Genomic DNA, 23,919 nt, shown 5'->3' on the forward strand with positions numbered 1-23,919 from the left:
TGGTTGGGTTTCATGGCTGGTGGTCAGTATTTGCTCTCCCGACTGGATCACAGAGCACTTAATCAGTCAGTTCAATCAATGAGAGAGGAGAGAAAAGAGGGGCCTCTGGTTGGACTCAAGGACCGTCAGCTGCAAAGCGCATTGTTCTCCAACATCAGCACACACACACACGCAGACACACACGCAGACACACACGCAGACACACAAAGAGACAAAACCACCAAGTTTCTTTCCACCGTTTGATCTTTTTAAACCGATTTTTCATCTCTCTGTAACATTTGAATTGCTGACACGTGCTTTGTCTCCACCTTCCCCTTCATGCTCCGCAGCCTTCGCAGAAATGCCAACCATGACTTGTGAGATTTAAACCGTTTATCCCAAAATCATATTTCCAAAGTAAACCGTACGTCTGCAGCTGTGATTCCTCGCAGCGAGGGGCTTTGTGTGATGTGTAGATTACTGCTTTGGTATCCCAGCATTGCTGCTCCAAACAATCATCCTCTAACAGTCTTATCTGTGTAAACTTATTAGTTGGATTCTGCAGCTTATTGTCGCTGTTGTTTGTGCCAGTGGAGTCAGCCGCCATGCAGAGGGAGGGACAGTCCAATCTGTCGGTTCCTCCTACCAGCTATTGATTTTTCTGCACCACTCCCTGTAATGAATGGCCAGTCGCACAAGGTTTATCTTTCACACATACAAACACACACACACAAACACACACACACACACATGCTGTACTAAATCTTGCTTGTCATAACAGTTGATGTTTGTCAAGGCGTGCTATTGACCTTCGCTGATGCACAGGGTGCGAGTGCACATTGGGTGAGACTGCTGTACATTAAATGAAATGCATGGCTGGTTTTAGCACCTGACTTCAGCAGAATTAGAACCATCATCAGAGAGGTTTACTTTGCAAAATTTATAGTTAATCTATGGAGTCGACGCTAACTGAAGATCTTGCTCTGCGCTGGGGTCTTTGTGATTGAAAACTGGAAAACTCTCAATCTGTTATTTTGTCCAATCTGGAGGTTGACCTGATGAAAATTCAGAGGATGTGGGATTGGGATCTCTGCTTCTGGTTAGTTATTGGGCAGGATCAGCCTTAGGGCTAATCATAGCCGGGGTATTGATTTTCACTCATCGTCCTTTGTAAATGCAAACAAACAAACCTGCACACACACACTGTCAATGTCACACACCACCTCATCCTAAGCAGTCTTCAGTGTCAGAGACAGATCTGGCGGAACAAAGAGTCCCACAGCCGAGCTTTTGCGGCCAGAATGAACGAGTGTTGGTTTTCAAAGACCTTAAGTTGCTATAATGAGCCGCTCAGGGGAGAAACGTGCGGTGGTGTGTCAATTGATATGGAAATGTGTAATTGTGGAAGGAGACCACACACACGAAGACATTTTGGGGGTGAATAGCGGGGCCAAGGCGCTCAGCGGGAGGTCTGCTGGTTTCTGTTGAGGATGGCTAATGTCTGAAGTTCTCACGCTGCCCACTACGCTCAGTGGAGTGAGCCAAGGCTCTCTTTCCATATGGTAACCATGACAACTGTGGCTGTGAGTGGATGGCGAGGTTGAGGCTCTCTGGCTTCTGATCCCTTTGAAGAGAGACAGAGTGTGAAATGGATATGCGTGTGTTGTAACTGCTGGTTTTAGCTGAGCTGCAATTATGGAAAATTAGGGTAGTTTTTTTAATGTTTTTTTTTTCTGAGCCATACATTGATTTTAATTTCCATCCACAATCCAGGTAGAGGTGAGGGAAATGTGTTCAAGCCGTCCAACTCAGAGGACTAGGAATATTTTAAGCTTTGTTCAGCCTGAGAGCTCCGAATCACGTTTTATCCTTTTCAAAATAAATCACGTTTACTAACATTGTCTTTTACAGTATCGCTAATTAACTGGGATTATTTTTAATCCCTAAATTCCTCTTCCACCCTCATCCGTCTGTCTCTTTTAGTCATGGTGGAGCCCTGCGTGACAAACCCGTGTCTGCATGGAGGAAAGTGCCTACCTCAGGGAACTGGCTACAGCTGCTACTGCCCACAGGGATACACTGGGGAGAACTGTGAGATTGGTGAGTTATGCTCAAACGCACACACTCACGCATCCCACAAAGACACGCACATGCCGGCATACTGTAGCCAGCTTTTTGTCAGTGTGTGCGCACTGACGCAGGGCTCTTTAACAGCCTATTGGCAGGTCAGATGCCAAGCTGTCCATCACACTGAGAGAGGAGGTTGAGCAGGGGCTAGGGTCAAAGGTTAGGTTCAGATTGTTGGAGGAAGGGGGATGGTAATGTCCCTTCAAGGTCAAGACGTGGCAGCTTTTACTGGCAAACTTTTCCCTTCACAAACAACATTCCTGTTGAAAGTAGTGTCATGTTGTGTACAAAGGGATCTTCTCCTCTTTCTCCACTAACTTGCTGTTACATTTTCCTGAACTTTTCCTTTGGGGCTATATATGCTAATGTAAATTTCCATTACATTTTTATTCTGTGTTATTAAAATGTCTGAAAAGACAACTTAAAGTTGGTGAAGCTCGGAGAAACCCAGATTTTTTTCCCCCAATACCACCAGAGTAGTTTACTTTTAAATATATCTGGCTGTGTCAGTTTATTGCTGACAGTTTTAGAAATTAATGATAAAGACCACATTATAATGGATTCAAAGGATATTTGCATCAATATAATGAACAGATTCAGGTATTCAATTTAATGCATTAGCCTAAAAATAACAATAAAGTTTCCGCAATCAAGATTTTTGAGAGTTCTACTACATCATGATGTTGTGAATAAACATCGTATATCTAAATATTGTGAAAGAAGATTCTGTATATCCACCCTCATGTCGCACGTCTCAAACTAAACTGGTTGCCAAATAAAGTTTGATTTTAGAAGAGATGCATGTGAGCTTCTCCCTAATCCCCCAGCAGAAACCAAAACTCCCTTTGCAGTAGTGCGACAGAGGTATAAATCTGCCGTAAGTGTCCTAATTTGTTCCTCAACACGCACTCGGCTCATTAGGCAGCGATTCCCTCAAGGAAGTGATCACTTTATGAATAAATGATCCATATGCAACGTACTTTATCCGTATTCACAGACCAATTTGGGCAGAGAACACCTTCATTGTTCCTGTGTTTTGTCTGTTGCTCTGTGCCATTGGGAGACAGACGGACGGACAGACAGTCAAACTGGCATGCAGCAGCTGATGCATGGATATGCTGTGAGGTTTTGTTATGGATATGCAGTATGGCCTCTGTGAGGAGCAGCTTCTCCTCTGCATATTGAATGAGAGGCACAAGGGGACTCAACATTTTATGTTTAACAACAAAGAGCTGGACTGATTTTAATGGGAGGAAAGGAGAGCCTTTAACATATCTCAAGGTCATTCAAGGTCATGAATTAGTTTGGGGTTCATTTTGTAATTAACTAATTTAACGATTTTAGTTTTTGTATTATTCCAACCTTTTAACATGTATTTGTTTCTATATAAATATTCTGAAGTCTGAGTCATTACATATTTATCAGGTGCTATTTACTCCAGTGCTAATAAAAACAACAGTTTAATAAGTGTAACAAAAACTTGAAATAGAATAAAATGTCAGCATATTCATGTAACTTTGATATAGATCTAATCCTATATTATGTTTTCTGCCACAGTGTCATTACTGCACATGGTGGCTTTAAGTGATTTCAAACCAGAGAGCCTAGTGGTCAGAGAACTTAATTTTTTCCAGTAAGAAAAACTTTAAAGCTACTTATTTTCTTAAATTGATGTTTGATCTTAGAGACACGCCACACTGTTTGATTGATCCCAACTTTGAGCCTATTGGAAGACTCACAAGAAAACACATTAGTACAAATCTCCGGTTTCGATCTATGTCTAGAACAGCCTTATTTTCCTCCATCTACCTTAAAAGATCTGTCATCTTTATAAACAGATAAACAGCCTCTGTTGTCAGATTAAAGTCAAACCGTGTGATGCCACAGAAGAAACTCAAGCTAAAGCTAGGAAAATTGAACTTTAAGAAATGATTCAAAAACAATGATGATGCTTTCAGACATCAACTGAAGTCAGGACATTTCCCTGAACTTCTCTGGAGGGGCTGCATGTGAGAACACAAATGTCCGCACATGATGCTTCGAACATTGTCCAGAACTTGAATAGTATATAACCAGTATAATCTCCGGAGAATGTTTGAGTGAGCCTATGTGAGAATACAGCAGGAGAATCTCAGTGAGCGAGTGGGCGTGTTGATGACTGTAAACAAAAACACTGCTTTCAATCTGCAGCGGAATAATCGTCATGTCCTGCCTCCATGCACGCTCTCCCCAAATGCCATAGAATATTCCAGACGTTTCCCTGCTGCTGTGAACGCGTCTGACTCAGACCATCTCCTGCTGCGTTCATCATCTGTGAATGTCAAACTCCGGAAAATGTCCAATGCAATTTTACAGACATTTTCTCATGTCGAGTTCATGTGTGAAAACAGCTTTGGTCTCATACTAGAATCCTGCAATACACTTCACTGACCGACCGCAACGTCGACCAGACTAATGGTGAATCCCTTTGCAGCCAACCTTCAGTGTGAAGACAGTGTGAAAAATGAAAGTCTTGTGTGAGGTTAAAGGTCATTCCAGTTTGATCTGTTTGACACATTTACAGTAGATCTTCACGCCCACTGACCTTTTTCAGTGTTCAGCATTTTGTCTTGAAACAGCAACTGTTCAGATTTGAGGAAACACACTGAAGTGAGTATGAACTTGTAAGTGGTTTTCTTTCTGCACTCTCGCTGTGAGTTTTAATAGCTTTCTGCCGTCCTGGGGTACAGTCTGTTATTCTGGGTCCAAAATACCCACAGTGAAGAAAGAAGAATACATGCCCCCCGTTTTCAGTGATAAAGTGATGCTTTATTGATCCGTGTAGAGAAATGTCCCTTTTGCTTGTAAGAGGGGTTAGAGAGCACAGCCCTGCAGCTGGTACCATATCTGCCGTTACTTAAGGTCCCTGCAGCAGGGTGGACGTCTGCCAAAATGGGGACCGGAGCCCCTGGCAGGTCCAGTCTATCTGCTCACTTGTCCACCAAATTTATGTCTGCACTTTAACGGCTTTGAAGGAAAAGCGTTGCGATGGGCAGACTGCTCTTTCTCACTCATGCAGCCTTTTGTAAATGGACACAATGAACGAGAGACAAAAGAAAAGATTAGACTTAGATCGAGTCAAGCCTAAGCTCTGTAAACGCATAAAGAAGGACGCAGTAACGCCTGAAAGGCGTTTAGAGTGTCTTCCTCTGTGAGAGAGTGAGGACAAGTAAAGAATGTAAAGGGGATGAGATTTTCTGTATTCCCATCACATCCTTTTTGAATTACAGTACTGTATGCACCAGCATGGACACATTTTGCTGTTAACACCAAGACTAACAACAGCTCCTCTTGTGTCACGACCTGAACGCCCACACAGTTGTTGTTGTTGTTGTTGTTTTTAATCTTACGAACAACATCTCTTCAGCAGAAAACATCCTTTTAGTTTGAACCAGAACGAGATCTGCAACCCATCTGTTTTCACCTGCCCCCCCTCTATAGATGTCGATGACTGTCAGTCCGAGCCATGTGAAAATGGAGGCACTTGCATCGACAAGATTGATTCATTCCTCTGCCTTTGCCTGCCTAGCTATGGGGGAGACACGTGCGAGAAAGGTGAGAGGGAAAAAACTGCAGCATGTACATACACACACGGACACAGAACAGACGACTCCGAGCTATGTGAGGGGGATTTATTGTACATCATGTTATTGGACTGTGTTGCACCAACAAACCACAGTAGTTAGCTTATTAAGATTCCCAGCCATCTGATACCGGCAGTAAAAGGTGCTGGTGGAAATAATCCTGAGGGGCGTGCAGCCATGCCGCTCTGTGAGGCACAGGTACACTGTGTCTCGCACTGTGATGGATACTGACTGACTCTTCTGTGTTCTCGAAAGTATATCAAATATTTTCCTCATATCAGTTACTATTTGAACTTTTTTTTTTTTCTTCAGCATCTCCACATAATTGCACACATTGCCGCGGGATTATGCGGCACCCATCAAAAACACAATTTCATTGTGTTTTCTGTGACGATAATACTGTTTTTATGGTTTGAGATTATTGCAGTAATTGTATTATGTGCTGTTTGTAGATTATAGGCGGCCTGTGGAGGTTTCTTGTAAACAGAAAAAGTTTATAATTTCACATTCAATGTTTCTTCCCAAAAATGCCTTGTGTGTATCCTTTAGGTCCAACAAACACTTGCAACCCAGCTTTAGTGAAAGATTTTTCCAGGATGCATTGTTTCCTTCGCCTTCGCTGATTCATCAAATTGCGGACTTTAGCCACCTCTAGCTCCTGATCCATCCTCAGTGTGTGTGTGTGTGTGTGTGTGTGCTAGTAGTAATGAGGATTAATGAATATCTAACCTTTGCAGTTATAAATGGAACCACCGGCCTTGGTGTTATTAATGAATACTAATAGTGCAGAGAAAGGGCCACGTGTGCAGTGAATTGAAAACAATCCTGTATAATTAAACTTCGTCTATTTAGCCTCTCAGGATGCCAGAGTCATATATTTCAGTCTTCAATGAGATAAAAAGCCCCCTTTAAAAATAAAGCAAATGGTTCACCTGCTTCCCTTTTCCTCCCATATTAGGCGGACAATTTTATCTTCCTCCATGTTCCTGCACTTAACTATGCTTTTACTTGCCCTTCGAGGCATAATTTTAGCTTCTCTCATTTCCCCTCCTCTTTTCTCTTCATCCTTGCAGACATAGAAGGCTGCGAGCATGGTTGGTTGAAGTTCCACGGCCACTGCTACAGGTAGGAACGATGAAAACATGGCTGCACTGTGAAAATAAATGGAGCCACAATATATTTACCGGCCACCACAGGTGCCTCATCCATCTGCATTACTTCTTCATACCCTTGAGTTATCCGTGACATACTTACTGCAGCGCTCTGTACCATTTGCACTTGTCTTGCTGCATAATGCATGAAATATGTATTTTCATATGCACTTTCATGGCATTGTTCTGCAGGTACTTCACTCACAGGCACACGTGGGAGGACGCAGAGAAAGACTGCAGAGAGCACAGTGCCCACCTCAGTAGTGCCATCTCTGCTACGGAGCAGGAGTTTATCAATGGTTTGCATACTTTTTCTGTTTCTTTGGTTTAGTCATAAGTTATATGTCACACACTCCAAATGTTCACAAAACAAAAAAAGTAATCAATTTGAACAAAGACATGCAAATTCCCTTTAACCAAGACTTGTACATTTAGAAAGAAGCATATAAAACTGGAATAATACCATATAGAAAACATGAATCTCCATAATTGTCTGCATCGTTGATTTACAGTATGATTCAGTGAAAGTGTGTAAGACAAAGAAGAGAAAGGATGTCACAAATAAAATGATGGACAAATGAAATGATAGGTGAAAAAAATCTGAGTTCATACAGTGTTTTCAGGTCAAAGATTCATGTAGTTTTTTTCCAGGCCTGGGTCACGACAATGCCTGGATCGGACTGAATGACCGTACAGTGGAGGAGGACTTTCAGTGGACTGATGGAAACGATCTGGTTAGTGATCCGTGTTCAGTTGTGCTGCCATGTGAGGATCACAAAGTCCAGTTTTAAAGGCTCTGGAAACCTTCACATCACCAAAAAATATTATATATATTTTGTTGATAAGAAATAGCCAAAACTATTCTAACTTTGTCAAAATTATATTCATGAAAAACCACATTGATCATAATTAAAAACTGATGAAGAGAAAATATGTCTGTAGGACCTTTAAAGCTTAATTTTAAATTAAAAGTCGTTCCATTACATGCAAATGAGATTTTGCATTCTTACAAATGGAACTAATCGGAAGATACCAGTGTTTATATTTTGCTTTGAACAGAAAAAGAGAGACGATGAGAGAATTTCCAGTGTGACAGTACTGACAAATGAAAAACAAATGCAGCTGAATTGTGTTGTTTGCTCCTGTGCAGGTATATGAGAACTGGAGGGAGAGCCAGCCGGATAACTTCTTTGCAGGTGGCGAGGACTGCGTGGTGACCATTGCCCATGAGGATGGCAAGTGGAACGACGTGCCCTGCAACTACAACCTGCCCTACATCTGCAAGAAAGGAACAGGTGCTGCAACCGTGCTGGTCTGCATGTAACCAATGATCGCACTCGCAACAAACTAACTACAACTTTTAGCACGAGTAAAATGTGCAAATGAACAATAACGTCCTTTCCTGCTTGACAAACTCGGGTCCTTTATGACTCACCAGTTAATAATCAATTTGCCTTCATACAATTTGGTTGCTTGTGTGTGCTTGCGCTGACCAGCTGGTAACCCGTTAGTCATCATAGGTCATCGTCAGTTCTTGTGCTTATTGTGTAGAAAATGATTTCTTTCTCACAAAGCTTCAGGAGTTGCTCAGACTTGAATCGCTGTTTCAGCAGATGCTCCAGATATTAACGCTAAAGTGAAGATTGTGATTATGTTTTAAATCTTCAAATCTTCTGGGCTCACTTAAACTTTACCCAGGCAGCACAACTGTAGCTGCAGTTATTGCCAATTAATGCCTTGTTCATCAATACGACGTGAAATGTAAATGCAGTGGGAGCTTACAGGATGCAAGGAGAGCTACAGATGGGCCACCATGATGACTCACAATATGATCAGGAGGAGTTGGAGAAGGAAGGAGAAGGTTGGAGGAGGACAGGGAGAAAAGGGTTAAGTAGTTTGAGAGTCTTTTGTTAGTTTGGCTGTGGTCAAATGGCTCTGTGGTTTGGCTGCATTCCCTGACTACTGTAGAGACCCAGTTCCCCACCACAGCTCAACTCAAGTGCCAGATACAGAAACAATGCTGCCATCTACAGGCAAAAACACACCTGTGAAATTGTGCCTCGAAAAATACCTTTTTAAATATGGACTTAATGTTAGTATTTGTGGAAGTGGAAACTATTATACTGCCATACAGGAAACCATGGACTGTTGGTACCATATGACCCTGGGTTGATGTGAAATAGTAATATGGATATACATCATACCATCTTTTATCTTCATGATTCCAATTTTCTTTATTAAAATTTTTTCGGTAGTGTTGTGTGGGACCCCGCCCACCGTGGAGAATGCCCATTTGATAGGCCGCCGGAGGTCCCACTATGATATCCATTCAGTGGTGCGCTACCAGTGCTCTGAAGGCTTCTACCAGCGCCACATCCCCACCACTCGCTGCCGGGCTGACGGGAGCTGGGAGCGACCCAGGATCATCTGCACAAAGTGTGAGTCACCGGTGTATATTCTAAACCTTGCGTGCCACCTGAAATGCAGATGTGGGGAGCACAAAAGTATCTCTGCATGCACAACACGTTGGAGCAGATGCTCCACAACAGCAGAAGACCATGTCGGGTTCCACTCCTGCCAACCAAGAACAGAAATCTGGGGCTGCAGTGGACGTTTGCTCATGAAAAATGTAGCGTGGTCAGATGAATCTGAATTCCTGCTGAGGCTGCAGATGGTAGGGTCCGAATTTGGCATCAACAGCAGGAATCCATGGACACAACCTGCCTTGTGTCAATAGTTCTACTGTTGGTTAGTAAACGGTGTGGGGAGTGTTTTCTTGCCACACATTGGGCCCATTGATACCAACCAATCATTATTCGAATGCCACAGCCACTCTGAGTATTGCAGCTGACCATGTACATCCCTTTACAGCCAAAATGTACCATCTTCTCTTGTCAGAAAGCAAAAGTTGTCTCAAACTTGTGGCATGAAAATGACAATGTACTCAGGTGAAAACAATATAAGATAGAAACATAAAGAGATTAAAGATAAGAGGGATTATGTCGAGGTGAGGGATAAAGGAAGAGCCAGAGTAAGATATAAAAAATGTAGGTGAGGGGGATTTAATTCTAACAGAATGACTGCTGCGTTATGTGTAGCACCGCATTCAACATGCACAACACGTGCATTTCTTTCCCTCTACTTTCAGCCCGACGGTCACACCGGTACAGACGTCACCACCACAATCAGCGCCACGAACGCCGCAGCCACAGGAGACACGGCGGAGAGGGACACAAGGCCAGAGAGGACGCGCACAGCTCCTACTGAACCAAATAACACAACGTCCGCAATGCCTAGGTGCTAACCATGGCCCATAAAGAAAGACAGTAGTTTCGCGTCACGCCCATTACCTTTCCCCGCTTCCGACCATGCTCTCCGTTTAGCTGACGAATAAGGTTTTCTTACTCTAACATAAAGTTCGCCTTTCCATCATCCCGTCACTGAGTGTGGGTGTTTTGACGCCTCTTCTTTGTTTTTGACCGGCTAACTTTAACCGAGGTCCATGCGAACACTAACTCTCTCACTAACTCGTATTAACCCCCCCCTCCCTGACGTCTCAGTGCAGTAAAACCCTTCACCAGTCTACGAACGAAAGCCCTCTCTAGGTCTGTCTAGACTGACAGCAGTGTGCGAGCATGTGTGAGCGTGTGCATGTTAAAGAGAGACTTAGAGAAGTGCTGAGTCAATTTTGTTCTGTATACGTTTGCTTGTCCTACATGAAAAACTCATCCTAGTATTCTGTTTACAAAGCACAGATGTAATTGATGCAAGACGGCATTCAGTCCTTGGTAACCCTGAGCTTTTTGTATGTGTACTGTAGCTGTTCCTTTTCCCCCCATAGAGTAACTGAATAGCTGGTCTGATTTAATCTACTGACATGCTTCTTTTCTGATATTTGCTATGTTATTTTGTGTAATGTTACTATTTATTATGAGTCATTTGCAAGTGAAAATGCTTTCTTTTCCTTAACTTATAGCCGGTGAGAGCCACTGTAACATAATTTTTCTATATACTGTAAGTCCAACAATCAATCAGTAACAAAATTAATCATTTGATTGCCTCTAATCTCTGTATTGTAAATTCTGTGGTGTTTGTCATTGGCTGATCCTTAATTCAATAGCTGGACCTTGTCCAATCAAATAGACTCCCCTATCCCCACCAGAACCTCTCAACTACTGCATATATCCCATTGACATAGTTAGTTCGGATGGGATCATACCAGACTTTCTAGAGATAACCAATTGATTGTATCTGAATCGCTAAACACTTTCAACCTTTGCACGGCTATATTTACATGATGGGTAGAATGTCCCGATTTTTTGTCCTTGGTCCTTTTGATATTTGATCGGTCATCCCACTTTTTTGGTGTTCTTATGACTTTTTGTCCTGCTGTTGTATTTCATTCTTAATAAAGTGAGAAAAAAGAATATGTCTGATTATTCTTCTATTACTCCCTAACCAACCTAACTTATGTATCTGCTTCTACCTTGAAAACATCTCCACAATCATTGGATGAATCGCCATGTAATTTTGCACAGATAATCAGGGTCCCCAGAGGATTAAGCCTGATAACTTAGATTATCCCTGAACTTTTCTCGTAGCTCCACCAGCAAATCAGAGTTTTCGCTTATCAAGTGAAACATCTTAATATCTATCTAATTTTGTAAGAAATTTCGTACAGACATTCATGGAGCCCAGATGTTGTATCCTTATGACTCTAGTGAATACTCTGGCTTTTCCTCTATTGTCGCAACAAGGTTGAGTCTTGTGGTTTTGACATAAATGCCTGCACAAATATTGAATGAACTGCCATGAAATTTCCCCTCATGAACTGAATGAACTAACATGGCACTCAGTAGAGCACATACCTCTGTGAAGGCCGACCAGCGCCCTTTAATTGCACACACTCATAGATACTTGTCCCCTAAATATGCCTGCTCAATTATCATCAAGATCCATGCATAGGGAATTGGTGATGTCAAAAGAAATATCACAAAAACCTCAAAATTCCTGGATCTGCCCCAAACTGTAATGGATGGACGCACGCACGCACGCGAAACCTGTCACAGGAAGTGTCCCATGTAGGGTTCTCTACCAGATCCACACACAGGCTCATAGCCAGGAGAAATGCTAATTCAGTTTTTTGTCCATTCAAGACTACAGTCCTATGTCTTTTAACTACATACATGTGAAGGAACTGCACTGTGGAAATTTAAACAAATAGTTGAATTGAAATCTTTACTTTTTCCGAGAAAATTTTTAAAAAAAGAAAATCAGGAGCATGACTTCTTACTGGCAATTTTGATTCACTGCAAAACAATGAGGATTCAGCCCCCAAGACTGAAACTTTATGAAACAAGCGAAGCTGATCAATGTGTCATGTGATCATTCGTGTTGCTGTTGTGTGTCACATCTCACCTGAACCCGGGTTCACTGCTTATCTGTTTCACCACGGCAGCGGTTCAGCACACACAGGGCACAATGACATCATCAGATGGGGGGACGATATTGACTTCTGAGGACGTCTTATTAAATCATCAAAACACTCACTTGGTGGATGAAGGCAGATTCCTACTTTGGATTTATGATCAACTTACAGCTTGTTATATTTGAAAGCACAGACAGACATGAGCTAAGAGACTCAAAGATACTGCACCATTTGTTTTTATTGTACAAAATAAAGTGGAAAATGAGACACTGAGATAACCCGAAGTAAAATTATTAGTTGATTAATTGACGAGTTGATGGAAAGAGCTTTTTCTCAGAGTCATTTATCAAAAACATGTCAGCTTCTCTAGTGTGTTCTCTTGTTTATCTTAGTTATCCAAGCGTTCATTGAATTTTATGAAGTTATAATACCCACAGGTTTTTGATCGGGTGAAAGCAGTGGTATTCTCACTGGCCCTGACAATTTTTAGATGAGTAAACACCCAACTGCAATACAATCAATTGCAGTTTCAGCAGAGCCGAGGAGTTTTGGTGTGGACTTCTGCATAGAAAGATGTATAATAAGACTTTCACTCTCCTGCTGTGTGTGGCCGACCTGTATATTCAGGTTAACAGTCTCAGTTTGGGAAGATAACATCTTGGGAATCTGCATGAATCACCTGAAAGCTGTGCGAGATGATCACAGCCCCCCACTTCATCAACCGCCTCCTTATCAGGGTCCAATAGTCCATGCAGGGAGTGCTACACGAGGTGACTGATGTTTTTAGATTTTCTCTGGGTTTTAAGGTTGAAAAAATTGTGTATTTAAAGCAGTTTGTGCCCAATAGAGAGTCCCCAGAAAACAGTAGTCTTCAGTAGTCATAGCGTGAGGTATTCCTCGACAGTCCTCGTGGCTGGAGTATGGTTTACTTTTTCTTCTTCTCGTTGTCGGTCTGTCCCTTGGGAACAGGTTTCATAAAAAAGGCGGGGTTGGTGTGGCAGCGCAGGGCCAGCAGAGCCGGCACAGCAGCGAGCAGCACATTGGGGGTGATAACAGGCCACCATTTGTCTGCCGGGACTCGGTACGTGAAGGGAGTGCGGGAGTGCAGAGATGCACCGATATGGCACCACTGGGTCTGGAGAGAAGAGCAGGAGGAAAGCCACCATCAAACTCTGTGTTGCACTTTGCTTTTTTAAGGTATATGATTATCAGCAAACACTTTATAAGCAGTTACCTGAGCCATGGCTCCAGCAAAGAAGATGGTCCAGTCTAACATCCAGCTGCATCCGGGGGTTTTCAGACCATAGATGAGGACGGTCAGCAGGGGCAGAGCATAGAATAAATACACCAGCATCTAAAAGGAATTGTGCAATAGAAAAAAGGTTCCATATTTGAACAAGGACATACAGTATATTTGGTTTAACTCAGGCGGTCTCCAGACTGACCATAACCCTGGGGAAGCCAACTGGGTCCTTGAGGTACGGCTCATACTGATAGATGTAGGTGAAACAGACGTCCAGAGGACAGTCCAGCACCACCTGGACCAGAGCAGGAGGAGAGAAGCAGTATTCAAACACGTTAACTAATATCTCAATGAGTGTGGCCATAGGCAGAAATATAGGAAAACAAAAAAGAAATACACATTTGGATATACTCACAAAGCCTCTGAAAACAGAGAAGGCCATCGATCCCATTAACAGCAGGGACAGCAGCAGGTCGACCGGCCGGGACAGTAGACCTTTCTTCTGCTCCGCTACGATCTAGTCAACACAGAATCATTCTCAGTTAATACGAGTGTGATGATAGAAAAACATCTATTATGCTCTATTGTTTATTTCTTCGTAGAAGTCGTAATTCACTCTGTAGGGCAATGTTTTCCATCATTCATGAGGCTTTGCCAGACTTTTCCACATCATATGGTGCAGGCGGGAAACGTACACAAAGGCAACACAAAGAAACTCAAAAATCATTACCAGGATATTAAATAACCAGCCGCAGAAATTCAATTTTGGTCATTTGACCTCCAACAACAGTTCAAATAAATGAATCTCATGGGGAAAAGGGTTGGGGGCCACTACTCTATAGATTTTCAGAATACTGTAAATGTCTCAACGTTAGGAATTTACCTTGTCTGCTGTGACAACTGGCATTTCTCTGTGTCTGCTGAAGAGCACGGAGGCCACCCAGAAAGGCAACAGGAAGAACGGGACGTTCCTCCAGAAGACTGGCCGAATGTTAGACCCATATTTACCTGCACACATGCGAACATGATAAACAGAGATGGTCTCCAACAACATAACACACAACAAACAACTGTGTTGATTTCGGCAGCTCTCACCAATGACCACTCCCGGGATGAGAACAATTTGGTGGGCGATGGAGGAGCCCGCCCACAGAAGGCCCAGGCTTCGATAGGACTTCCTACAGGCACAGAAAAGCAACCAACATTCATTAAGAGGTCTCACTGGACACGCAGCGGTCGGGCAGAGATGGTGGTGATGCCACAGTTTACCCTTTGAACATGCAGTGGATGATATATTGGAAGAGGACTAAGTGAAAGACTCCTTCCCAGTAAGACATCATCACAGCATAGGCGGTGCTCAGATGAGGCTCACCCTGTAGAGATGGCATCACATCATGAATTTAACTGGAGTTCATGACACATAAACATGTGAATAAGAAACCATAATTCTGAAGTATAGTTCGTAGAGATTCGGAGGAAAAGTTTAGCTCAACGTGAGTTATCTTACCTTCTTTAGATAGAAGCCCATGAAGCCAGAGATGAAGCCATCCTGCTCTAAAGCATTGGTCAGGCCCACCATGCAGGTGAAGGAGAACTCTGCAAACACTGGACAGAAAAACACACACACACACACACACACACACACTCAAAAACTTAAACTCTGCTGCTTCTACACTCCACCTTCACATCACTGTGTATATCCGACTGTACCATAGAATAAAGGGTCCACTTTCATCTTGTGCCGCACAGTGAGGAGGAGGAGAAGGAGAACAGATCCCAGGACGACCATTCCCATCCCCAGGATGGGTAGAGGTCTGAGGAAAAACAGGAATGGTGACAGTGAGTTTATCAGCGAGAGTCCAGAACCCGCCAAGTATCAAACAATAACTTGTGTCTAAGCAATTGGTCAATTAATCCCTTGTTTCTTTGCTTTCCGACATTTGGATTTGATTAATCATGAAAATGATCAGTAACCGTGGGTTGCAGCCCCAATGTTACCTGCATGTACAATGTTCCTCACATTCATACTTCCATCAGTAAAAAAAAAAAAATAGGAGTGAGGGAGAACATATACAACGTTTTAGGTTTCAGGCAACCAAACCTTTTAGTTCAGCCCATGTGAATGTGGCTCATACTTTTTCATTTTTATACATTGTAAGCAGGATCAACACGCGCTAGAATTAACTTTCAGCTCGTTGTCTACATTGGTGGAAAACATGCCTCGTTTATGTTTTAACTGCGTTTCTCTTGAGTTATTGATCAGGGAAGCTCGAATCGAATCCAACTTCAAGGGCCCGTGTTACCTCAGGTACTGGGCCGCTTCTCCAGCCTGTAAATATCAGCGGCTTTCTTGTGCAACGCCGCACAAACACACTTACTCCTGAAGTGCAGGGGTGTTGTTCATCGCGTATAAGACTCCAGGAGCCAAGAGAGAAAGGAGAAACACGGAGAGTTCCACCGGCGGCCTCATTGTACACAACGTGTTGTTTGAACAACTTAAAAAAGAAAGAAAGAGAAAGAATGTCCAGGTAGAAATATTCCCCGCTAAACACGGTGACCGGCTGTGAAACGAGGCATGCCAAGGGCCAGCGTCCTCTCCGCTGCCGCCAAAGGAAATGAGATAATTGAAAGGGAAGGAGTGTCTCCCGTTGGCTTTTGATCTGTGATGAAACAACGCACTGCTGCTGCTCATGTGTGTCTGCTATCGACTTAGGTCTCAAAGTCCAACGCAGCAGACAGGTGACATTTTAAAGGAGAAGCAACCCTAGTCCATGAAGCGGACTGCTGAACCGTGCGTCATGCGTAAAATACGCATTTGAAGTCCGTTGACTTTGATAATTCAGGCCCAGCGTCGAATACCATCACACTTAACGACGGACAGGCGACTGCACATGATGCAAACCATTCGGACCAGGCAGGTTAAAGACACTGCCACCTGCTGGAGGCAGCTTTTCCTACAACAATAGCATTTTATTACTTATTTTAATTTGTGTGCTTTTTGCTTTCTAGTAGCCATTCATGTTTGGGATTATTGGTACATGAGATGAATGTGTAATGAAAAAAGTAATAAAAAAAAAGAAAAGGAATTCAGGTCGAGTGTTGACTGTGGTCTAGGCCCCTGTGGCCCCCAGGGTTCGTTTCAGGTGCCATCTGGTGTAAGATTAAGACCTGCTAAGTCTAATGTCTCCAGTCTTGATTGAATTCTGGATTATATCTGGGGGAGAACATGAAGTTAAGAACAAAGATTATGTTTTTTCTTTTCTTTCTGTAGTCAGGGCGTGGTTTAAAACTCAAATCATCATTGTTACATTTCTTGTTGTGTCTTTGCAAAATATCGGCTCATGCCGCTCTGTTCACTGCAGATCATGAGCATGTGCGTTACGCAACTACATCTTATGGATGAACAGCGTTTGTAAAGCGGGCCTACATCTAATGCAACTTTATCGCCTGTAACAAAGCGGCTGAAGAGGATTACGCTGCTGCTGCTGCCACAGAAACTTAGTGACCAGTGGAAAAGAGAGAGTAGAGAGGGGTGGGGAGTTCATGAAGAGAGTCGAAGCAGACAGATTCAATCAGACGTACACACAGCCCTTCGCCCACACAGCTGACGAAGGTTGGGGGATTGTTTGGTTTTTTTAGGTGACACCGATTTTTAAGAGTCCACTCAGTCTGCCACGATGATGCACCCTTTAATCATTGGCATCATGACCGTAAACACCTCTCTAACCGTTATCTATTGGGCTTTCCTCCTGGGAGACGTTTACTTCAAGTGGCTGGTGGAGCCAGAAGACAAACCCAAGAAGCTGGTTACCCCAGCCTGAGGGAGTCACTGGCGATATGGACCTACTCTACTGAGTGACTGGGTGTTGTTTTGCTTATAGGACTAGTTCGGCTTGTAGTGCTTTCTGTGGAGCTTCATTTTGTGATCAATCTGCCCATGTTTCACCTGAAGAGGATCTAGAGCCCCACTGTGAACGGATCCTGAGAGTAAATGAGAAAGGAATCCTTCTCACAGGTAAAGTCCTGCATTTATCCAAAACTTTTGCACATGGGAAATGCCTTTAATTTTCACGATTTATTGTCTGTGAATTGTCTTGTGGCCGTGTTTGAGGCTTTGCAGTGTAAATCGACCTGCACCGCACTTCAGTGTCCAACAGGTCAGCTCCATCTTCTGTTGTGCTGCCTGCTGACTCAGTGAAAAGGTGTCACCAATGACGGTGTCAACCAAATCCTGTCAAGGATTACCACAGAAGATTCAGACTTATTCTCCTGACGTGCTCATCCCGAGACACATTCAGACACCCCGCACAGCTTTTTTCACTTCACAGCTCATTCAAACAAACAACATGGATGATGGTTTCTACTGGGGGCTGCACCCAGTCTCTTGGTTCATTCTCTTTGCAAACGTAGCCATCACGATCATAGAATGGCAATTTCTCATTTCTCAGTTCTGGCGACTGCAAAACCCACCAAAGGAGAATGAGTCCAAAGCCTAGAGGAAGCGCATCCTGATGCTCCACCGAGATCTGAACGCATACGAGTGCATTTTAAGATCACTGTTTACTATTTGTAGAGGAAAAAAAACATTGATGGTGGGTTTTGTTGTGAGAGAGCACCCACTACTACGGGAAGCCTTCTGTTTGCATGACCTTAACCTTTTGCCATGTGTTTGTGGTTATTTCCAGAGCTGTCTGTGTGCAACACTAATTTGGAAGTCTGAGGAGCTGTTTCAATTCTCGATCACAAGGTAAGGAGTTGAATTTGAAACCTAAAACACCTTCATCATTTCTTCCCTTCCGTCTCTTAACATTTTATCATCTTTCATAATAGAAAATGAGTTGATATGCTGCTCTTTATCTATTTCTTGGGAGACTTTCCTAAGTCACATTTGATGATGTATCGTTTTCTGACCCATGAGAATATAGACTGGTCACAAAGTTAAAAAAAATAAATTAAATGTCACCATCTGCTCTGTTATGGAGCGAGAAATGAGCCGTGAAAATACTGTCATATTAGTGAAATTATGTGACAGGATATTTTATTGAGTGCTGCTGTGTTTGAAAGGAATTTGATGCGTGGAATGTCCACAAAGTGAAACACCAAGAGAAACTGTGTTTCTTGTGATTTATGTATGATATATATTTATATGCAATGTGGTCATGGAGGACCATAAGCCTCTTTGGCATATAACTGTCCACCACTCCTCGCTCATATCTCTAATCCCTGCAGATTGAAAGCTGATATTGCTCTGTGACAGACTCAATCCTATTAACTATGTCTGTCCTATATTCACCTCTCCTCCGTCTCACATTCCTTGCTCCACTGGAAATTTGACCGAGGACCCCCTCTCTGAAAAACTAGAAGGAATGCTGGGATTTTAAGTCTAGACGAGAGATTAGGAGAAGTGGCACACTTGCGTTATCAGATTTCTTCTTGTCTGGTGCACTACATTTTTTTGTGACAGAGAACTGTCACTGCTGAGAGACAATGCCCTCAACCATTTTGACATTTCCATCTGTCAGCCAATCCCGCCATCCTTCCCGGGTTTCAGAAAATGTCATGAATCTTCTAATGCTCAGTTCCTCTCCCTCTTCCTCTCTGATGCACACCTATATCAGCTGGGATCTTCAACAAAGACAATGAATCGGTCATCACCCTGAGAAACTGCCCCAAAGTTTCATTGTGTTCTCTGAACAGCCTGGCCTTTCAATAGTGTCGACATCAATTCCACCCGAAGCACCCAAACCACAAACCAACAACCAGTCATGTCCCTGAACGCGTCAAGAGAAGCTCTGCTTTTGAACCTCACACCGGCGGTGTTTGAGCACCGATAGCTCCTCCAGCTGTCCCGGAGGATGGAGGAGGAGGCCTACTTCGTGGACTACATTCCTCCAGCTAGAGATGCAATAACTCTGCCGCGCAATGCAGTCTATGTCCTAGCCGGGGTGGTGTTGGTTATAGTGGCCACTTATGCCATAGTGGGACACCTGATTAAAGATCTGATGCATGACCTGGCAGGTAACCCCAGGCTGCTGTCCTCTCCTCCCCATCGCTCCACGCTGGTGTCCATCGTATTTGTCGTGTCTCTGAGCCTTTTCTCACCCAAATGTCTGGGGTCAAGGTGGCATCAACGTTTTCTCTTTCCCCTCTTTGTCCTTTTTGGGTGAATGTGTTTGCTTGAAGACTCTCCTTCACATTTATCCTGAGGTTTGTGTTACAGTGTTTAACCTTCCCCAATATATCCTTGTCATATTATTAGAGTTAATAACAAAAAAGTTGACCAAATTTTTGTCAAAAACACTTGGTCTTATATTTCCGATAGTAAGGTCAATAGCAACTTTAATTACACTGCCTGGTTGGTGCCCACTTAAAAAAATGAGTCCATACAAAAAAGTTTCTACAACATCATCGTTATTTTTACAAATTAGAAAGATCTTCTAAAGCCTCGGATTTTTTTTTTTTAATGATATATATGATAAAAGTATATAATTGAAATAACTTTTCCCGGAAAGGCTGAGTTCATTTAAAACTTAATGTGTAAAATGTGTGGATTGCCACACAGAAAACAGTGTATTTCATTTCGCTCTCATGCTTTTCCACCTCACAGACTGGATTCTTGGCCCAAAACCAGTGGAGGATGATTCAGAGGAGGGAAGAGCAGAGATAGAAGAGGAGCGGCTGCTCAGTGTCTCCAGTAAGCTGATGGGGAAAGACAGGGTGAGGATGGAAAAGGAAAAGGACGGGCTGCTGCCGGGTTTCCACCAGGCGGATGGAGACTGTCGCCATCCGCCCGCCGCTCCTCCGCTGAGAAGCGCCGTAGCTTCATCCTACCTGGGAGAAAAAAGGATATCTACTCATAGCGTGACCTTCGCCTGCCCTGTGACCCCTTATATCACTTCCATCTGAGTTTCTGCAAATTCACCTTGTCGCATAGGTTGCTCAGATACATTTAGTCATTTCAGTGCGGTGATCAATGTTGGTTATTTGCTGTAGTGAGGCCAAAGCATTTTTGTTTTGTTTTTTATAAATCACTGCAAATGCTAGTCAGCAGTTATAGTCAGTGCTCATGTAACAAGAAAATGCTTTCTTTAAGTACTTATTAAAAACACCAATGTAAAAACAAGGTCCTCATTGTCAATCATTTAGTTATATTGCACTATTATGACGATCCAAATTCGCATGCATCAAAATGTGTTTTATTTTGAATTTGTAAATCTGAAAATTCCATAATGTAAGAATGTTTTCATTAAAATGTAAATTTCTTTCATATTATCATATTATGTCAAGAAAATGCTGTTGATTGGCACATGAATTGTCATTTCTGTGCCCCCCCCCCCCCCCCCCCCCCCCAACTGTCATGTTCCTGTTACTTCACACTTTGCTGTAACGTGTGTCTGAAGAAAAACACTTTCTCTGTTCAGGTGTTGGACTAAGCTTCTCTCCAGTAAACAACTGAATAATACCTGAGTGCCGTTGTGTCTTGTCTGCTTTCATTAATCCATCTTACCCCACTCTAATACCTGGCAGTGTCAGGGGCAGTGACCTTATTTATAAATGCCAAGGATAACTCTACATCAGCCATATTAAATACTGTCTAGAAGGGATGTACGCACAGAGCGCTTTACGATAGATAGATAGATATTTAGATATATTTCATATGCAGCAGTTAAATACTCTCTTTCATTGGGAGGCGGTGCTTCAGTGTCATTCCTCTGACCTTGAGTAGCTCAAGCCACTGTAGCTAATCTCGTTTCCACATGCATGGCTGAACAGGCAGACCGATATAGGAAACAAAATGAAAAAAAAACAAAACATCACAGCGAGAGATTTAGATGTACTATTATTTGAAGTCTTACTCGCTCAGCGTAGTTTTTAGCCAGGGGAGTGTAAAAAAAAACCTAATCAATTGGAGGATCTTCATTCTTCTTTTGCTTTGTGTAAAAGTTGAAATTCTTATTCTAGTTACTAAACATTGAGCAGCTTTACTGTTAGAAATTCTGTAGACACACATGCTTAAAGTTATATCATTTCCTCCTTTGTTTGTATTTGCATGTGAGGATAAGTGAGAGTGAACCTTTGTGCTGGCTTCTTAGTACAGTGATGACACAGAGATATTAGATGGATATCCCCTGGCCGACAGCAGATATTTGACGACTACCACGCGACAATGGACATGCCGGCTGAGAGCTTAAACGTCCGTTACAGGGAGGACGACGGGACCGTGCTCTTTGAGGCGTATGTGCCCCCTTCTCGGGACGCTATCCACCTGCCTACCTACATCCTCTACCTGCTCATGGCCATCTCCATCGTGCTGTCTGTTCTTTATGCCATCATCGGGCACCTCATCAAAGACCTCCTCCATGACTTTGCAGGTTTGTTGCTGTACGTACCTGTGGCTTCTCAAAAAAACAAAAAAAATACAATTATTCTCTCTTCACATCTTCCCTCTCGTTCTGTGTTCAAGATTTGCTGCTGGGGGAGCAGCCTGAGGAAGTGGTGGTGAACTACTGTGAGGCCAAGGATAAGTTTATGGCCGACTGGTGCCCAGAAACCTCGCCTGAACTGGAGGCGATGGCCCGGGCTGAGGAGAACAAGATACTTGACAGGGACTTCCTGGAAGCTCCTGCCATCTGGATCATCTCCACAGACCCTCAGGGGACCAAGACAGGACCCCGGGTTGTCTTTGGGAACAGGACTTAGTGAAGAAATTCATGAAGGAGATGGAATCTGATCAGTGATTTGCTGTTGATGCTGACTGGCCGTTTCTGGTGTAAATGAAAACTAAAGTGACTGAAGGGTGAAGTGAGTGGCTCTAACATAACGTTATCGCGTACGGCTGGAAATGTGTTGTAGCTGCAGGAATGGAGGAAGCTCTGTCTCTGCAGAGGCTAAACACTTGAGCGGTCTCATTAGGCCATCTAGTGTCTGTTGAGGTTACTGCCGCTGATTAGCAGCAACACACATGAATCTTATTGTATGAGATGAACAGACAGTGAAAAAAATATTAATTAACATGCCATGTCATCTCTGATTATTTTATATAATAAGAGTTGATATATGAATATTTACATATAAACAGTGTCTCAGTTTAAGAGCTACAGATTAAGATGCAGAGGAGCCTAATCTTAATAAAAACAACTGCCAAAGAAAATGTTTGTTTAACTTTCATTTATATCCTATGTGTGGAAAAAGCTCTGTGCTCTCAGCAGTGAGCAGGTTGGAGTGCACATGTTTGGTGTCATATACACAGAGACAACTAAAAGATACAAGTAGGATGTTTCAGATTGAGTTGATGAAAATTGGAATTTAGAGGAAAACATTAGTTATGGTTAGAAGTATAATGCTTGCTTGGATGCATAACAAAAGAGGAAAACTGCAGACGTGAACGTAAACATGGATAGCATTTGTAAAATAAATAAACAGATAAATAGATTTCAAAAATATTTTAAAAATCCATATGAATAGAAGAACATTAAAGTAATTTAGTAAATTCACACCAAATTTATGATAAACGAAAATCCTTCATTCTGCAATATACATTATAAAGTCCATAGCTGTTTTACAAGCATCTTGGCACTGCCAGGCACTGAAAGTAGATTTTTTTTTGGTTGAAATCATAAAGTGCAAATGTTATGCTGATTGTGATTCAGGTGAAGTTTGTATAAGTGTAGAGTGCACCTATAATTATTTCCTATCTGAAATATGAATATGAAGTCAAAGGACAGGAATCTTTGGAGATGTACTGTGAACTATGAACCTCCCAAGATTTCATCAATGAGACAATATTTGCAAACAAGATATTTGACAATAAATACTGGAGTTGATGGGAATGTTTTGGCATGAAGACCAATAAATTACCCTAATCTTAGTCGGTCTACAACCCCCAATTTAAGGGGTAGTTCAACCAAATAATAATAGAAACAAAAAATAAAAAATAAAAACTCGTCAGACTAACTGGCAACCTTGGTCCCAGGAGAGGGCGCTGTGGTAAAAATGGCTCCATGAGCTACATGCCACCACAGCTGATAGTGAAGGAAGGACAGGAACTTCTTCAGGCTTCAATGTGAGGGTGTTCTGAGTGACAAGCAAATAGGCATCCAGCAATAGCTAAAATAAGAAAATATGAAATAGTATGACATTGTTCTCCTTTTCTAATTCAGACAGAGGATTCTTCATCCTCCTGACTCGTGTGTGGACTCAGCCGAGGACTCCATCCAAACATGTTTCTGTCTCATGCACGAGTTGTGTTTTAGGGATGTGTTGGTACTGACACCTCTAACGAGATTACCAAAGCTGTATCCATCTTCACAGCATCTGGCTGCTTTAGCACATGAGTACTAAAGCAAACAATGACTTAATCTCATTAAC

The 23,919-nt window shown here is 42.6% G+C and overlaps 3 protein-coding genes across 7 annotated transcripts in view; 2 read left to right on the forward strand and 1 right to left on the reverse strand.

Annotated features, from left to right (window-relative positions):
* LOC118311478 (neurocan core protein-like) overlaps positions 1–11,307 on the forward strand; it is a 36,351-nt gene extending 25,044 nt beyond the window's left edge. Inside the window, exons 13-20 of the mRNA XM_035635388.2 lie at positions 1,963–2,079; positions 5,587–5,700; positions 6,803–6,854; positions 7,073–7,179; positions 7,532–7,614; positions 8,031–8,175; positions 9,136–9,318; positions 10,029–11,307. Of these exons, the coding sequence (XP_035491281.2) occupies positions 1,963–2,079; positions 5,587–5,700; positions 6,803–6,854; positions 7,073–7,179; positions 7,532–7,614; positions 8,031–8,175; positions 9,136–9,318; positions 10,029–10,147 (920 nt within the window). The 3' untranslated portion in view covers positions 10,148–11,307. The remainder of the gene's footprint in view (positions 1–1,962; positions 2,080–5,586; positions 5,701–6,802; positions 6,855–7,072; positions 7,180–7,531; positions 7,615–8,030; positions 8,176–9,135; positions 9,319–10,028) is intronic.
* A 1,219-nt stretch (positions 11,308–12,526) lies between these two features.
* Positions 12,527–16,399, reverse strand: tm6sf2a (transmembrane 6 superfamily member 2a). Of its 2 annotated transcripts, none has more exons than XM_035635401.2 (10): positions 15,930–16,399; positions 15,262–15,365; positions 15,059–15,156; positions 14,821–14,924; positions 14,647–14,729; positions 14,435–14,559; positions 13,967–14,068; positions 13,754–13,846; positions 13,543–13,662; positions 12,527–13,443 (listed from the first exon to the last, which is right to left on the reverse strand). In XM_035635401.2, exons 1-10 carry the CDS (start codon positions 16,241–16,243, stop codon positions 13,234–13,236), a joined length of 1,353 nt encoding a protein of 450 aa, XP_035491294.2. In that variant the 5' UTR covers positions 16,244–16,399; the 3' UTR covers positions 12,527–13,233. The 2 variants fall into 2 exon arrangements, with proteins under 2 accessions (XP_035491294.2, XP_047188201.1); XM_047332245.1 differs by having other exon boundaries at positions 15,855–16,398.
* A 40-nt stretch (positions 16,400–16,439) lies between these two features.
* Positions 16,440–20,816, forward strand: LOC118311484 (small integral membrane protein 44). 4 transcript variants are annotated; one of them, XR_007030805.1, is made up of 4 exons: positions 16,440–17,566; positions 18,237–18,298; positions 19,170–19,569; positions 20,159–20,816. XR_007030805.1 is itself a non-coding variant. In XM_035635404.2 (4 exons), exons 3-4 carry the CDS (start codon positions 19,407–19,409, stop codon positions 20,455–20,457), a joined length of 462 nt encoding a protein of 153 aa, XP_035491297.2. In that variant the 5' UTR covers positions 17,843–18,143; positions 18,237–18,298; positions 19,170–19,406; the 3' UTR covers positions 20,458–20,816. The 4 variants fall into 4 exon arrangements, 1 of the variants encoding a protein (XP_035491297.2); XM_035635404.2 differs by lacking the exon at positions 16,440–17,566 and adding an exon at positions 17,843–18,143; XR_004793994.2 differs by lacking the exon at positions 19,170–19,569.
* The last annotated feature ends 3,103 nt before the right edge of the window (positions 20,817–23,919 follow it).

Source organism: Scophthalmus maximus, chromosome 5, assembly GCF_022379125.1.
Source record: "Scophthalmus maximus strain ysfricsl-2021 chromosome 5, ASM2237912v1, whole genome shotgun sequence".
NCBI lineage: Eukaryota > Metazoa > Chordata > Actinopteri > Pleuronectiformes > Scophthalmidae > Scophthalmus > Scophthalmus maximus.